This window comes from Coturnix japonica, chromosome 31 (assembly GCF_054131305.1).
Source record: "Coturnix japonica strain WE chromosome 31, WE-NBRP24, whole genome shotgun sequence".
Classification (NCBI taxonomy): Eukaryota; Metazoa; Chordata; class Aves; order Galliformes; family Phasianidae; genus Coturnix; species Coturnix japonica.
Genome location: NC_140693.1, coordinates 6,343,913 through 6,360,220, shown reverse-complemented (window position 1 = coordinate 6,360,220; position 16,308 = coordinate 6,343,913). Strand labels below are relative to the sequence as shown.

The 16,308-nt window shown below is 40.0% G+C and overlaps 1 protein-coding gene across 1 annotated transcript in view; it reads left to right on the top strand.

Moving 5' to 3' along the window:
* The window catches only part of LOC146755720 (cytosolic carboxypeptidase 4-like), a 94,585-nt gene that overhangs the window by 21,610 nt on the left and 56,667 nt on the right, over positions 1–16,308 (top strand). Inside the window, exon 2 of the mRNA XM_085525389.1 lies at positions 11,988–12,117. Coding sequence (XP_085381515.1) covers positions 11,988–12,117 — 130 coding nt within the window. The remainder of the gene's footprint in view (positions 1–11,987; positions 12,118–16,308) is intronic.

Sequence of the window (16,308 nt, the reverse complement as noted above, 5' to 3'; positions counted from 1 at the left end):
TGTACTTTTGCATGTAACTGTCAGGCTGTTAATTTGTCCCTAGTATCTGTGAACCATCCAACACAGCTACTCTTTTAGACAGCAATCAGTACTCAATGCCACATAGACAGGAAAACCCTAACAGATAAACAAGAGAAAAAGGCACCTGCTTGTTCTGTAATCATTGGAAACTTGCTCAAAGTTGGAGTCATGAGGATTTCCTCTGAGATGTGTCTACTCTGAAATTCAGCTATTATCTTTCTGTTTGAAACCATTATGCTTAGGAGGTCACCTCATCACCTCTTCCAGTGGCGTAAAACCACGTTCTTGTGATATCTTCCAAGCAAGTCCTATTCACCTGACTGAGCTGGGAAGCGCTAGAATGAAATAATGCTCAGCAATTTTGAACCATTCCAACACCCACAAAATTTGTGTTTTCCTAACGTTTGCACACAATTGCAGTTACTGCCTTTTTTGCGAGGCAGCAGCTGGGGGCTGAGAGCAGGCAGCTGCAGCCTGCCACAGCCACCGCTGGAGTGCCTGCACATATAAAAATGATGGAACATCCAGCCCCGCAGTTCCTTAATTGCAGCTGGGATTTTGCAGCTGTGGAGTCATACCATGAGAAATACATTCAGTGCTGCCATTCAATGAGCATAATTTTGGGGCCAACAGATTTGCTGTGTGAGAAACGAGCTCTATAAGGCCTAGTTCTTCCTCTTTCTTTTTACCTTGTTGCTATCTCTGTTAGCTTTCTGTTCCTGGTATTTTGCAGCACTCAGGGCTAGAGATAAGCGTCTATCACGCTATCCACCACTAAGGAACTGCTGCTCAGACTGTGAGGAGGTTAAAAAAGTGTTACACCTTAAGAAGAATTAAAGATATTTAGCATTTCACAGCACTATATAGCACTATTAATTATATATATTTGGAATTAAGTTGTTCAAGAAAGGTGGAAGGCTGAGGTTTTTTTCTAGGTCTTCTGCTTCAGGCAATCAATGACTTTGCTTACAAATACACTATAAAGATAAGAAGCTGAGAAAGCACTAATTTACCTAAATTCAAACAGTAACAGCTGAACTACGTTGTTTATATATATAGGAGAAAGATAACTTAGATCTTAAGGTCTTTCCTTTGTTGGTGTTTATTCCTCAGTGTTTTTACAGCCACGGTCAAAATTTGCAACATTTATTCCAGTTGATCAGAATGGCCTACTTGAATTTGCACATTGATTTTTGTAGAGGATATTTCTATGAGCTTATCGGTATTGATTAAATGTTATGCAGCTGAGTCTTTAATCTCTCCTAGGTCTGAGAGGGGCGGGATAGCTCAAAGTACAAGGAGTCCTGGAGAAATTCAGAAAAGAAAAACACTATCAGATAACATCAGAAATATTCCAGAGCCTCGTTAGCCTTCCTGCCTCTATTTATGATTCTAAGCACATGGCGTGTTTCTGTTTCAAATCCATCTTCAAACAGAGAATTTTATTCCCCTGTACTTCCCTTCCATGTCATTCTGTGGATAGAAATGCTATGGATGCCCTCCACTGAAAAATATGGTTGGAAGTTGCGTCTAAGGTTGTTTCTTTGCAGTGATGAAATATTGGTCTTTAGAAGGCAGTTTTGAAGCTCTTTTGGTTTAAAGTTGGTGCTTAGCACAATTTCTCCTTCGTGGCATAAGTAGTATTGCCCTGTATGATGCACTTAGCAATAAATCAGTACTGTTATTCACCTGTTAGGTCTGGAAGGTCCATCAAGAATTAAAACATAGAATCATGGGCAAACCCTGCTTTACCCATGAGGTGATGAAAACTGTTTCTCGTATTAGAGAGAAGAAAACTGTAGTGCTCGGTCGTTAACTTAAGTAAAGGTAGACAGTATGGTCCTACTCCTTGTTTAGTGACTGAGCATGTAGAGCAGCCAGCAGACACATGTTGTTTAGTGGCACTGTATCAGCTTTTAAACATGGACCTTTGAAGTAGAAGAGCTATAATGATCCAGTGGTCCTATTAGTGTTCTTATCTTGTACCCTTTTCTCCATGTCTAAATGAGAGAGCTTACTGTGCTGCCCTTTGCTATGTCGTGAGTTATTTCAGCTTTTGATCAGAACCTGAGGTTTTGACTCACTGACGCAGGACAGTGCTTCTAATCTGAAAGTTTTTTAAGTGCTTTATTACCAGAATTGGATGCCGATCATTGATTTTCTTCATAAGTGTCTTCAAACCCATTGATGCCCAAATATCCTTAATTCATTACCCTTCAAGAGATTTTTCCTCTACTTCAATACATTAAAAACAAGGGAAGGGAAGGAAGAGCTATGCAGAAACTCACCAAAATACTTGGAAAAGTTCTGTGTCCTCCATTCTAGAATATTGCTGATATATTCTGATACGTAAAGCTTCCTGATTCAATTGAAGAACAGAGATAAAAACGAATAGTAAGGACCATAAATTAGTTGCCCTGATCCAATATGTTTTAGGAAGCTAGTTAAGAATTTCCTGACTTTGGAAGATGCTGAGTGCTTGCAATTCTATTGAACTTCAATAGGCAGTGATGAGTAGCTCCATATTTTGAAAAATCAGGTCATTTATTTCAGAATTCAAGTAACTTCACTTTACAAATCTGTTTCAAGAGGGATTTTTTTTTGATCGTATGAGCCCCCAATTAAAATTTGCCAATTGCTATGGAAAAAAAAAAAAACAGCTTAGATTTCTGCTCACATAAGTATATAAGAACCGCTTACATTTGTTCCTATCTACTGTCCTAGTTTTTCTTTGACTTTTGTTTTTTTCCACTAGAATCTTCCAGCAAAACTGCTGCACTTAATGTGTTTGCCCTGGTTTCTAAGGCAGATCTCCCCTCAAATTCAAATCCTTTTTCTTAGGAGTCTTCATTTTTCTCTATGCGCCCTCACTTTTCTGTGCCAGCTTTACTTACCACTTGCGTGGCATCTCTTAAACACTTGGCCCAATCTCACCATTATGTGAGTTTCCCTGGAGAATTGGGTCTGTTTTGTTTTGTTTTATAGCGATTTTATCAGTTACTGCATTTTATATGGATATTTTAATTTTTTTTTTTCCTGAATGTTTTGCAGACATTTACAAGCCCATCAGGTTTCTCCAGTGAATACTTTATTTTAATAAGTGGGTATTGAATGCTTCGTTTAACTTTACTATTGTGCAGTGCCCAGAGACACTGTGCTTGGATGAGCAGTTACGTAAGTGCAATTTGTTTTAGTGCATCTTTTCGTATCAGAATTAGCATTCAGTTGAGCTTTGAAGTCATGTAGTGCATAAGCATAGGGGGAAAGTAAATAAAACAACTTAGTGCATCTGCAGATATAACCCCAAACTGATTTACTTATCTGTGCCTGCTCACTCTGCTCAGTGACAGATCAGTCCCTCAGATGCTTTTCTAGTGATGGTAGAGCAGCGGTTGCCTGATCTCTGAGGATGCATGGAATGCGTGTCTAGTTCAATAGAAGACATGCATTTCCCTTCAGAGTCAGGTGGAATGCATAACTTGAAAATAAGTCTTTTGTTGTTTTTTCAGTGTTTTGCTCTGGCTTTTTTTCCTATTTTGACATGGAAACTGTATTGCAAACAGACCTGATCTGTAACTATTGCATATCTCTACAGAAAGGAACACTTATTGCAAAGAAATCAAATTGTTTCATAGGAATTCGTGACTGTTCAGTGGACTAGGCAGGCAGAGCTGGAAATTCTGTGTTCAGAAAGGGGAAAAGCTTGCATTCATGTATATGATTGCTGAGTAACCTGTGAGGAATTATTACTTCATTGCGGGGAGATTGTATTTGTCATGCAAGTAGCCTGTGAAGTTAGTAGGCATCGTCACACAACAGTGTATATATCCTGTTATAGCGGGCATTTCCAGTGGAGCTGTAGGCATCAGTAGCAATATGATCACAATCATATTGGTTTTAAGGCGTGACTGTAAAAAGAAAGGGAGAAAAGTAGGAAGAAAGAAGGGAAAGCTCCTCCAATGTGAGTGATTAGCAAAGTCTAGTGTTACTTTCTTTAACTGTGCCTGCCATGGAGAGGGTGGTTGACAAACTGTGTTCTTGGGTTTGTGTTATTTCATAAGCTACCGCTCAGCATATTTCTGGTAATGGTGCTTTGTCAGTACTCTAATTTACTGACGGAGGAAGTATAGTATGTCTTCATATATGTCAACCTGCAGTCAGTTCCAGCATAAATCACATCACAGTCTCATGTACTGAGATCTCTGCTCGTGCTGCTGTCAGTTTGCTGAAACAAGTCTGATACACAGATCTTTGCAGGCCCCAAACTGAAAAGGGACTCTAGGTTTCCAAAATTGGTTTGTCTTCTGAGGTAGGCGCACAATGTCCTGATCAATGACTAGCAGGAAGCGGGATGTTACAAGCTGGACAAAACCTTTTAGATGATGCTGAACATGATTAGACCAGGATGATGTTAGTGATGGTCCAGAAGGGAACTGTATCATAATATCTTGGACCACAGTCCTTGTGCAGTGTTTGTTTCATTACTCTCATTACTAAAACAAAAGTGCAACGGTTCTTCAGCACTCACTGACAATGTTTTTGGATTACTCCAATTATTCTATAACTTATTAGCAGAATATTTCTGATTCGTAGCATCTGTTCTGAGGTCTTTTCCTCCCATTCTAATTAACATCTTCAGTTCGCTCTTGCCTGTAGGAATGAGTGCTACCTACTGGACTATGGGGCTGCATAAGGATCCTAGGAAAATTGAACAGATCTGAAGGTATCTCTGCACATTCTATTTATTTTTTATTCTTGGCCTCTACGCAAGGCTCTGCTTGTAGTTCTTATTATTGATCTATGATGCCACACTTTGCTCTTATGTGTCACTTAGTTGGGTTTAAATTTTAGAACAGTCATCTGGACAATGTATTTCTTAGTGTTCATTTGTATATGGAGATTGCACTGATATAACTACCCGATATTTAAATCAACTCAATTAATTCAATCCATATGTGAGCAATTAGCTTAAGTCAGTTAAGAACCTTTCTTCAGGTATATGAATGTAAACCATATTTAAATTAAGAAAGTGAACAATGCAAGACTTAGAAGCAGGCTGAAGGACATTACTTCAAAAGTAAAATGTTAGTTATTCAGTCCTTTGTCTTGAAACCTCTGGTTCTGGTCTTAATTTTTCACTGATTTGCTACCTTGTTGCATGAGTGTCTTCACTTTTCAATATTTGTGCCTGCAAAATTAGGATCTGCTGAAAGAGTTTGTAGGAGGATGAGGCTGTCTTAAAGAACTGTTTTCTCCCCATGGTAAACTTAAGCTTTTCAATGAGTAATAGTCAAGATTGGAGCCAAATCTTCCCATTTAAAAACATCATTTCCATTTGGAAATGTCATTGCAGTGCCATTTGGGAGTTGCTTGGCTGTCCCGTTGTCCTGGCTTCACCTGCCTCCCCTGCTGCATCTTAATTTGTGCATCTTACTGAATTAGTGTTGTCAGCGCTTTAAGTTGTGTTGTAGGACACGTGGCCCAGACAAAGAGGCGCTTTGGCAGAGAAGAATGAGTACCTTAGAATCCTTAAGTGCACATATTCTGCCATATGCTGAGGGCATCTCTTAAACAGTTTAACATTCTGAACTGGCCAATTTGAAGTTTTGATGGAAAACTCCAAGTTTTGAAGAGAATGAGCTGAGGAAAAGCTATGATTTCCAGCAGGAAGCAGGTACTTGTTAAAAGAAAAATCTTGAGTTGAAAATTACTTTTTCCAGTCAGAACTAGTGACTAAAAATTCTGTTTTGGGCTTTCTTACCAGTGAGAAAGTATTTGAAGTTGTTGCAAAAAGGGTCTAAAGATGACTCAATCTCATGGTAGGTGTCAAGAAACTTTCAGTTTTTAGGTGCTTCCTGAATCCTTATTTACTCCTCCACAAAACAGTACAGATCATCATAACTTGCATTTTCCTCATAAATGACAGTGCAAAGTGTCACCAACTGCAGGTGAATTTGTTCTCATATTTGATAGTTACTGTTGTTGCAGCTAAAATAGTAGAAATCTGATGAGCGTCCTTTCATGTGGAACTGAGGAGGTAGTTTAGCTGTGATAAGGCTGTTAACTCACCTTTTCAGTAGGTCATGTGAACTTCTTGTCTCATTTGATTATGACATTGACAGTGTTAGCTGGGAATGATGCAGATCTCATTCTGTGTCTAACTGGTTTGTGACAAAGTGTGGCTTAATGAAATGTGTCCGCTGAGAGAAAAGGAACTCTCCTATCAGAACAAGGACAGAGACACAGTTACACGGACCAAAAGGAGAAAGCACAGACTAAATCATTTATCTTGGGAAGGAAGAATTGTCCACTGTAAAAAAAATCAGTCAGATGTAGAAGGTGAAACTCTGAAGGCTCGTTATGCTAATTAGCATCAATGCTCTGATGTGGGTAGGCAAGAAGAAGCTGATGGAGTGGTGCTTTAGAACACCATTTGCTCAAGAGGAAGTACAACGCATCATGGATTCATTAATCTGTGCTGAAATGGAAAAGTCTTTGAGCAGCAGTGGTCTAAAGTGGTCAGGATCTTTCCAGTGGCCTTGTTCAGTTGGTTGGCAGCCAGATAGTACGAGTGTCATCTAAGAGATAAGCTATGATCAGTAGTGAATTGTTAGCTGCAGTAGTGTGGATGGAAACTGCTTTGGTCATTGGTGCCTGTATATATGCCTTGCAGATATTCACCTATATTTCACTGTGAACAAATGAAAATCTGGTAACTTCAATCCCTGAACAAAGAAAGAACATTGCCCCCTTTGTTTCTTGAAGTAAATGGGGAAGGGATCACATTTCTTCAGTGAAACCCCGTGGCTTGCCAAGATGCCCAAGTGAGGTATCCCAGAGGGAACTTTAAGCAGCTCACTTAAATGATGGGAAAGAAGTTTCACTATGAAATTAATGATGCAGCCCAGAGCACAGTAGGAAAACACCTTGCCCTCTTTTTCCCCATCTTTGATTCCAGCTGTAGAGTCCTGTAGTGCTTATCTGTATATTTATCTGCTATAAAATGAAATGGATTATATGAAGAGCTCTACGAAGCAGTACTCAGTACTTCAACATTTCTCTAATGCAATTAAGGCAGATATTTCAGAAAATGGAAGACTGTTAGTTGCCATAAGCTGGTGTTTCATTGGATTGCACACAGTTTAAAGCCTCCAATATTGCTGTTGTTGTGGGGGCTTCCTGTTTCTAGAATGACCATAGACATCGCAGGGCAATGCTGTAATGCAACGACTAGATGGCATTGGATGAGCATCTCCATGGAATAAATGTATGGTGAATGTAGTCAGTTCCAGCGCATGGACTTCAGGCTGTAAAAAAATAATTCTATTTCTGTCACATCTTCCTTTTAATTATGAGGGAGGGCTTTACTGGTTCTGCTGCTTTCCAACATCACTGCCTTGTTCTCTGAAAAGGTTAACAATCAAGAAAATTCACGATTCCACCTGCCCTCTCCACATGTACTCACATCTCAGGTTGATCTGAGCTTTCTTAATTGCAAGACCAAAACACCTTAATGCAAATATTCCTCTTGCTTCCATCCTGGGTAAGCAGTAGTTATTTATAAGTCCAGCATGCTGTGTCTGTCTGAGGCTGCCACACGCTGTTCAACGGCATCCTGATGTTTACTTGTGCCTACTTTCCTTTATAGATATTCTTATCCTGTGCTGGTACTGCTGTCTGCTTTTAAGATGCACAGTGAATGGTGATGTTGCTCTCTACATATCAAACACAATGCATCCCTTTAGATTTCATAGTTCACTGTGCCCCAGGTGCTGTTATTATCAGTCCTGACATCATTCATTTGATATGATGGGCCCTGTCTTTCCATTTATCTGTAATGGACAGGAGATTTTGAATCATTTTATCTTCCAAGCACAGCAACATCTTTTCTTTAAAAAGTGACTTTCCTCTCTTTCCACTTCTCGCTTTCTTCCTGGTCTAATATCTTGTGCATTACATTTATCCCCCCCATGTCTTTATTTCATATTTCCTTTTCCCTTTTGTTTTAGTGGTTTTTTTTTTGTTTTGGTTTGTTTTGTTTTTTGGTGTTCGTTTTCTTTTTTCCCCTCTCCTCCCCATGTGTTCCCTTCTCTCTTTTTCCCCTCTCATTTTTCTTTCCATGCAGGGCATCGAACCAGTCTTACAGCAGCCAACTGAAGGGTTCTGTTGACAATATCAGCCTTGGGTTAGGACTAGTTCATGTCTCCCAGTCCAAAGACATTTCAGAATTCAGTACAGTTGGAAGCTGAGGCGCTCAGGGATCTTTTGCTTTGCTCTTAAACCAAGCAGACCTAAGGGTGAGAGAAAAAAAGAGGATGAATCTTCATTAAAACATGATGTCAGACTTCGAGGTACAAGATTAAAAGCAAGGTCTTAAAATTGCAAACAGACTTAAAATATCATTCTGTTTTTAACTGAATAGGTCCGTGCTTTAGCAACTTAACCTCTTTCTCATTAACTCTCTGTGAGGTGTCCCTGCCTTCAGAGCAAGGTCTAATGCTTCTCTTAGAAGTGCATTTACTGCCTGTGTATTCAGAAGAGAAAACTCAACCTCATCTTTATGACTGTGGTGTATCAATTTGAGATTTTAAGGATCTGGCTTTTTTAGAGTAGTTCTCCCATTTGCAGTTCAGAATGACTACCTGCCTTTATACATCTTTAGAGGTGCGGCTTGCAGAGGTGCAGGAGTATTACTGATGATGTGTACTGATATTTGAAACCAACAGTCATCAACAAATTCACCTGTGGTTGAGTTTTCTTTGCTCACAGCCAGTCACAGGAGAGCTGAGCGTGTTCCATCAAATCTTTGCTTCAGGGTGTGGGCTTGACTACTTTCTGTTCATTTTCCAGGGCTGCATGGCACTAGTATATCTGAAAGGCAGACAACCCAAGCGTTTCTTTCCTCAGACAGTTGTGAGTGCTGGGTGCTTTGCTGTGGATCACTGTGGCAGTGTTTTCTGGCTACGTACGTTTTTAGAACACCTTAGTTATGCTTTGAGGGTCCCATCTTCTACCAGCTCTGTGGCTTTTCCTGAGTTATTCTAGAACTACTTACAGAAACGTTACAGCCCCAGAGTCTGCTTGGAGGAGAAGGTCAAAAGTGTTTGGTCTTGATTGGTGGGAGAGATGTGTGATATTTGCACAAACTACTTCAAATTGTGGAACTGATCCTTTCTACAGTAGCACTAACGGATCGTGTATCTCAAAGGTTGTGGCCGAACGTTTAATGGAGCCACTTCAGTTCTTATGTAGAACAAAGGAGCAAATAGTTTCCTTTTTTCTGTGCTCTGGTAGTCAAGCAGTACCCCAGGAGGCAGCTAACAGCTGTCCCACATGCTGACCCCCGTCAAAGAACTGTTTAAAGGTAGAAAAGGAGGTAGAGCTATAACAGAAGTTCAATCCAAAGCATCAGACTTGTGAGCAAGAGAAATACAATTTAATTACGGGTAATCTGTTTAGAGGTAGAGGTGGGGTTTCCTTTACTCTATTGGAATTCCTTGTGGCAAACATTTTCATCACTTGGTTTGAGCTGCTGGGAGTCCCATCCAGGCTGTCACGTAGTCTCACTAATGCTGCAAAGGAGAGAAGACATAAAGCACTTAAAGCAAATACAGTAGCTTGGAACTACGTTGTGAGAAATGCCTTTGGTTTGAGAAGTGAATTTCATTAAATCTTGCCAAATGTAGAAAGCCAGTCTCAGCTTTCCAGTCTCTTTATTTGCTATCAGCACTTGAGATCAGCTTAATATTTTACCTTCACCCTTGGATGCAGAGCATAACGGACAAAACCATTATCTGCGAATGTCATCGCTATTAGGAGAGGAAGAGAAGGAGGAAAGGAGCAAGGGAACAGAGCTGGTGGGGATCTCCAAAAATAAACAGCCTATAACAGTATGGTCAGAGGGAGTGAGCGAGGTTGGAAAAATCAGTGTCTCATAATTTAATTAAAGTTCTGCATCTCCTTCAGAGCTATGGCTACAGGCTGCCAGGCAGAGGGCTAATATCTAAAGGTCATTCGAATGAGCGAAGATACTAATCACTGGAGGACAAAACTGAACTCTGCCTCCCAGTTCTTGCCTTCTTGGTGAGATTTTACCTTCCTTCCATTATAAATTAGCCTGTGAATGTCATGGGGCAATTGAACTGTCATAGAGTCTCCTCTAGGAAGAACCTCCTTTTGTATCAGAATGATGGAATTGGTAAATTGCAACATGGGCAGAGTAAAGACTGAAGAGTGAGGGTACTGTGACCTATGAACATGTCAGCATGCTGTGTACAAGATGTGCTTGTGAACCAGCCCTACATTCCAGACCACAGTCCATAGCAGAATCTAATGCTGCAATGAGAAACACTGCAATGCAACAGGATCGATTAGTTTTTCTTGCCTCCTTTTCTAAGAGAACATCTAATTTCTTCTTGTGTTCAGAAAGAAGAATAATTTATATATATATTTACAAACTGGCTTTTTGTTTAGTGACTTTTAGAATGGAGTTACGCCTGCTGGAAGGAAACTGTGTATGCACACAAGTTCTTGGCAGAAATACACTTGTAAATCTCAGCTGAGCATCTGTTCTCTTGCAGGTCAGGAAAGGTGAGCCTGCAGGTAACTTTGCCTGAAGGGCTATTAAGAAACATAACAGAAACGGTCATGTTTTTACATAGAATATTTGGTAGAAGCATTCAGTGACTTCTCATGCTTTTGTTACTGGCAATATTTTTCAGCTTTCAGAATGAGCAATGTAGCAGCTGTGGGTTATGAGGAAAAAAGGGAATTCAGGTAACACTGAAACTAGAGTAAAGTCAGAATGAGTCTTGTGATGTTGCCAGAAACCCCAAGATGGCATCAGAGACCTTGTTTTTCTCCATTAGAAACGTATGACATTTTTAGTGGATTTTATTGTTTCTTTGTTTTCCTTTCTTAACCAGTTCTCCATTGTATCTAGTATTTTTTGAAGTATTCCAGCCTTAAGACCTTTTTTCTGCAAGCATTATTTGCAAGGCTCACTGATAACGCTGGATGCAATGCACCCCAGTTGCAATGCGAGATTCTATCTTCAGACCGCCAGATTGTGTCCCCAGGAATACATCTGTACTTATTCTGTGACTAGGAGGCTGGAACAGCAAAGCTGGATGTAACTCTGTAGCTAGAAATTTGTCCAGTACTTACAATAATTAGGCTCTGCAGTGCACACAATCACTAATGAGGGAAATTAGTCAGATTCTGCAAAATTGTACAATGATGTGCTGCTCCTTACAATCAAATATCCTGCAGATTTTTTCACTGATCACTGAGTCAGGAGCAGAATATTTTCAATCCAACTAATGAAAACACTTTCTCAGTGCAAATCTAGGATCCTTATTTAGCTTTTTATCCAGTCTTTGCAGTGAATCTAGGTAATTGTTCCACATAATGATGTAGCATGCATCAAGATCTTCTTGATGTGCTTCAGATAGCTACATTTCTCATGAGCGGAGGAGCTTAAATGAGATATCCAGCTCATCTCATTTAAGTGCATACATATTTCAGGCTGGTCGAAGAGATTCAAGCACCTGTCTTCAATTAGAATGAGTAGGAGTTGGATGTACTTATTTGCTGTGGAGGTTTTGAGAAGCCTTTGCTGTGCACGTAAGCTGGGTGAGTTTTGTAGATAGCGCAGAATTTAGAGCGTTTCCGAAGGTAATTTTGTTTGTAAGTGGTCCTGATTGTGTATGTACTTAAGTAAAGGAAAATCTGCATTTATTTTCAGGGCTGTAACTGTCTGAATTCTGGAAGGAAAGGGGATGATAAAATCTGCATGGTGGTACGCACCTCTGAAATGTACCGACTGTTGATTCATTCCAACCCAGTGTTAAAAGTCTTTGATCTGTGTTTTAATTGGCATTCCCCATCTTTGTGCCAGGTCTTGCCAGAATCAGGAACTCTTTGGAATCAACTTTTGTTTGTGATGTGTTGCTTTGTGATTTCAGCCACCGTTGTTCCTTGAGTGGAGATGATCTGAACAGGCAGTGGCTGACTCCCAGTTCTCAGCTCCATCCAACAATTTACCACACCAAAGGTCTTCTGTATTATCTGCGCAGCATCAACCGGGCCCCTGTGGTGAGTAACTCCCTGTATCTTCTATGGGTTATTGCACGCAGATGGATTATTGCAGTTGTGTCAACAGCCCTGTTTTATGGTTAGAGATGTGGAAAGCATACTATACCGCTATACTTTCATCATTGTGGGGTGTTTTTGAAAGTCTTGGGTTATCTACTGAATCTTCTAACCAACTCCAAACTTCAGAGTCTTCGTGCACCTGCAGAGTGAATACAAATTCCTTACAGCTCCTTAGTATCCTCAAAGTACTTCAGCTAAACTAGATATTGTTAGTAAGTTATTGTTATCTTTCTGGCAATGACAGGAGAAATTCTGTGAAGACATAGTCTGAATGGATCATGCAAAAGCCCAAACTGGAGCAATCTGTGCAATCAGAGAAACACAAGTTAGCTTTCAAAATGGTTGAACTTTTCTGCTGCTTCAGTGAGAAGAAAATGACTTTTTGGGGGAACTACCGGAAGTTCATGAGGGGTGATACTACTGGCATATGTCTGGGATCTGTCCCCATCTGTTCGGTCTTGATGCCCAACAGAATGAATAGTTCTGAGACCTCAGGATAAAAAAAAAACACTGATGGTTTCAAATGTTGATGAACAGAATGGAAGTGGATGGAACAGCAAGTTGGCTTCTTATAGCCCCAGTTAGGCAGGAAATGTCCTAAGATGCACTGTTCACTCTGGTCTTGATGAGAAAATCCTCAGACAAGGTGAAAATGTCTGTGAGTTTCTTTAAGTGAATATTTGTGGAAATATGCTATTTTTGGCCTAAATGACAGCCCTGACATCGAGCTCTGCACTCCAAGGAATCTACTGGAAGTTCAGCTTGTATCTGAGAGTTTATTCCACCTACATTTTCTTTGGGTTTTGAGCTACATCTGATCAGTTTTGTTTTATTGTGCTAATCGTATTGGGCCTTTTTAATTTAAATTTTTCATAACCATCCCTGTCACATCCAGATGCATGAAGTTGAACATGCACCCAGTGGAAGTTTTCATCTTGCTGAGTGAAGTAAGACTATTGATCGTACCATGTCTCTCACTCACAGGCAGTATGTCAGACGTGGTAAACTGATTTTTTCTTTGCCTTTGAAGAGTACATTGATTTTGGTTTATACATGCTCGCAAATGTCTTTTCCCAACTCCAGAAGAAGCTGGATTTCTTCTGCCCTGCACTCACTGCCAAGATGCCATGAAGGCAATTTCACTGATAGCCAAATGATTTCTGTGGAGTGAATTAGTTTAATTTATCTTGGGGATGCGCAAGCAGTTTCTTCAAAGGAAAGGAAAGCTTCTTGAAAGTGAAAAGGAAATAACTTTAAAGTTAGCGGCCTTTCAAACCAAACCCATTTTAATTGGTAACTTCAGCCATAGAAAACAGCCATCTAAGTGCTTTATTTGTTTATTTATTTTTGCTTCTCTTGTTGGTTTTGGAAACCCTAGTAAAAGAAGGGGCTGGATACGCTGTAGTATTGCAACTCTCCACTGAGGGTGGTTTCTTTTCAACTGAGAGCAGCGGGAGTATCAGAGAGCTAAGCTTGGGAGCAGCTAGGACTGAAGGGGAAAGAGATGTTGCTTTTTCCCCTTGAGCATTCGTGGTGAGGAAATGTGCAGTTTGTGAATTACAGTTGACAGTGCACTTGCAGGATGCAACAGGAAAAGTGTAGCTCTTACAGAGGGATCAAGCTGCAGCAAAGAGCAAGTTACTTTTGGAGGGGACAGGAAGATGCTGTTAGGGACCAGGAGACACAAAGCGGTGTTTGCTTTTTGAGATATTCTGTCAAGGTTGGAAACAGAATCTGACTGCAAGTACATAGCTTTTTGTGAGCAAAGCATCCTAAACGTGTCTACCTCAGCAGTCTGAGATTGGGTCCTCTCACGAAGCTACTAAGGAAAAAAAAGAGTATTTGCATCCATTTTCTGTCTTGCTTTTCCTTTGTTTTAAAAGCTTCCTGATTCTGTGAGTCATGAGGGGGATTGTTTTTGAGTTTGAAAGCAGTCCTTACCTTTGTGGTGCTCAGTGCTGGCACATTACTTTAAATAGATAAAAATTTGCATGTGTGTCTTGAGTCATACCCCAGTGAACACCAGACTTGGAATTTGACTGTGTGTTGGTGTCACAGCTGTACAAGAAGGATAGAGAGAAAAAAGGGGTGGGTAGGTCTCAAGTTTACCTTGTGGTTGCCCAGGCTTAACCCAAGGAAAGTTCTTCATTGGGTGCTGCAACTATAAAATACAGTTTTGTCTTGGCTGAGTGGTGAGGCTTGAGCTACTCTGTAGAATAAAAATAGAGCAGAAGAATGCATTGTAAAAACAAAAACAAAACGATTTGTCATAAACATTGAGAATAACTGCAGTGCTCAGTAAAATTAATTAAAATGTAGGTATATATGATACACAAATGGAATGGAAACATTTCCAGTAGTGTTGACTTCTCTGCTGTGGAGGTGGGTGGCAGTCATGGATTCATCCCATGGCATGAAATAGTGGTGTTACAGAGCCTGGCTTTTACAATGCTTTACTAATATGGAAGGCTTGTTCCAGACTTGTCACTTAAGGATTCACTCTTGAGATGCAGAATTATGGACCTCCTGCTTATCAGGCAGCACAGCTATCTGAGCAGCTGATCATCCCTGTGTGGTTTCTGATAAGTAATCTTTTAGGTAATAATATATGCATCTTGCATGTTAGTAATTCTGTAAATTGGCAGGTAATTGATACCTGGTTGAGCTGGGATCTCTGCCTCAAAATAGAACCACAGCTATAAAACCTTCTTTGATATTCATAGGAGTAAATTCTAGTTGGTACCTGTGGTTAAACTAATCTATGACTGTATTGCTGGAAGCATAGATGGAACGCTAACTGGAAAAATGCCTGTCATTAAAAGAACCAATAAATGCAGCTGTTTAGAAGGGGGCTTTATGGGATAATTCCCTGTTTTTCAGGCAGTTGCTTGAAGTGTAGGACTGCATAAGCCCCATGTGTTGGACTGGGTGATCCTTTTACAGGTCCTGTCCAACTCAGGATGTTCTGTGGCTATAGCAGTCCTGTTAACTAGGACTTGTGGGATGAATCTGCGTGTGAGTGTCTTAGCATCTCCAATCAACGTGCAGCTTGTCAGAGCAGCTGGAGGAATTTAAATGCTCAGTTCCTTAGGTAATTAAACTTCCTGACTGGCTGCAGCTAAACTGAGTTACTGTATAACTACTAAACAAGCATACTAGGGTAAAACTTGCCTTAACAGTTGGTGGAAGAAGTTGATCTATTCCATCTGTTTCTCTCCTCCTGTCTATGTTTATATAAGAATATGTATCTTTCTTCCTCATCTTTTTAATTGATCCACAGTGCTTCCCTACCTTATGACACCTGTCCCTTTGTCTCTGATAGATGCCTCAGAAAACTATTTAAATGATATCACGATGTTCCTTTCTAATCGGCAATGAATATTGCCTTAAAACAAACCAATTTCTTCTCTTTAGAAATCCTTGTCTTTTCACTGCTGGATTTCTGAATGTTTCTGATAAAGACATGGAGAATATATGTAACAGCAGTGTCTATATTGACTTCATATTCCGGAGGGCAATGAGATTGATTATTATTTAACACTTGGGTCAATATTTTCCTCTTGGGTCATTAAATCGTGATTTTCATTTTTATCAAAGTTGATATGTGCCTATGAAGGCAATCAAAACTTCCATTAAAACCTGGAATGTACCTTGTACCTAGTTTATATGATAGCTGACATGAGAGATGGATTAAATAGATACATTACGTTGTGTGGAATCAGATTATTTGTCTGACAAAGATAATGTCCCGTGCTTTATGTCCAGGAATTCATGTAAGTATCTGACCACATACAATACATTTTTACACAACTGCACAATTACATTTTCCTAAACATTGTGTAGCACAGTTTTTGTGTTTAAAGAAGCCAAGGTGATTAATTGCTGGCAAAAGGTGCAGTTTTAAAATCTCCTGAGGCTAATGCTAGAGTTGAGAAGTCAGAGGAGCCCAACAAATTGCTCCGTTGTATCATAAGTTACCATGAACTCTCAGGTTCCTCGGTTGGCATGGAATCTTGCACAGATGTCATGTTTATTTCTGCTGTGGACAGAAATGCACCGGTGTTGACACTGGATTCATGAGATCATGTCAGTTCCAATAGGTAAAACGAGGTACGGCTGACTAACAAAGTT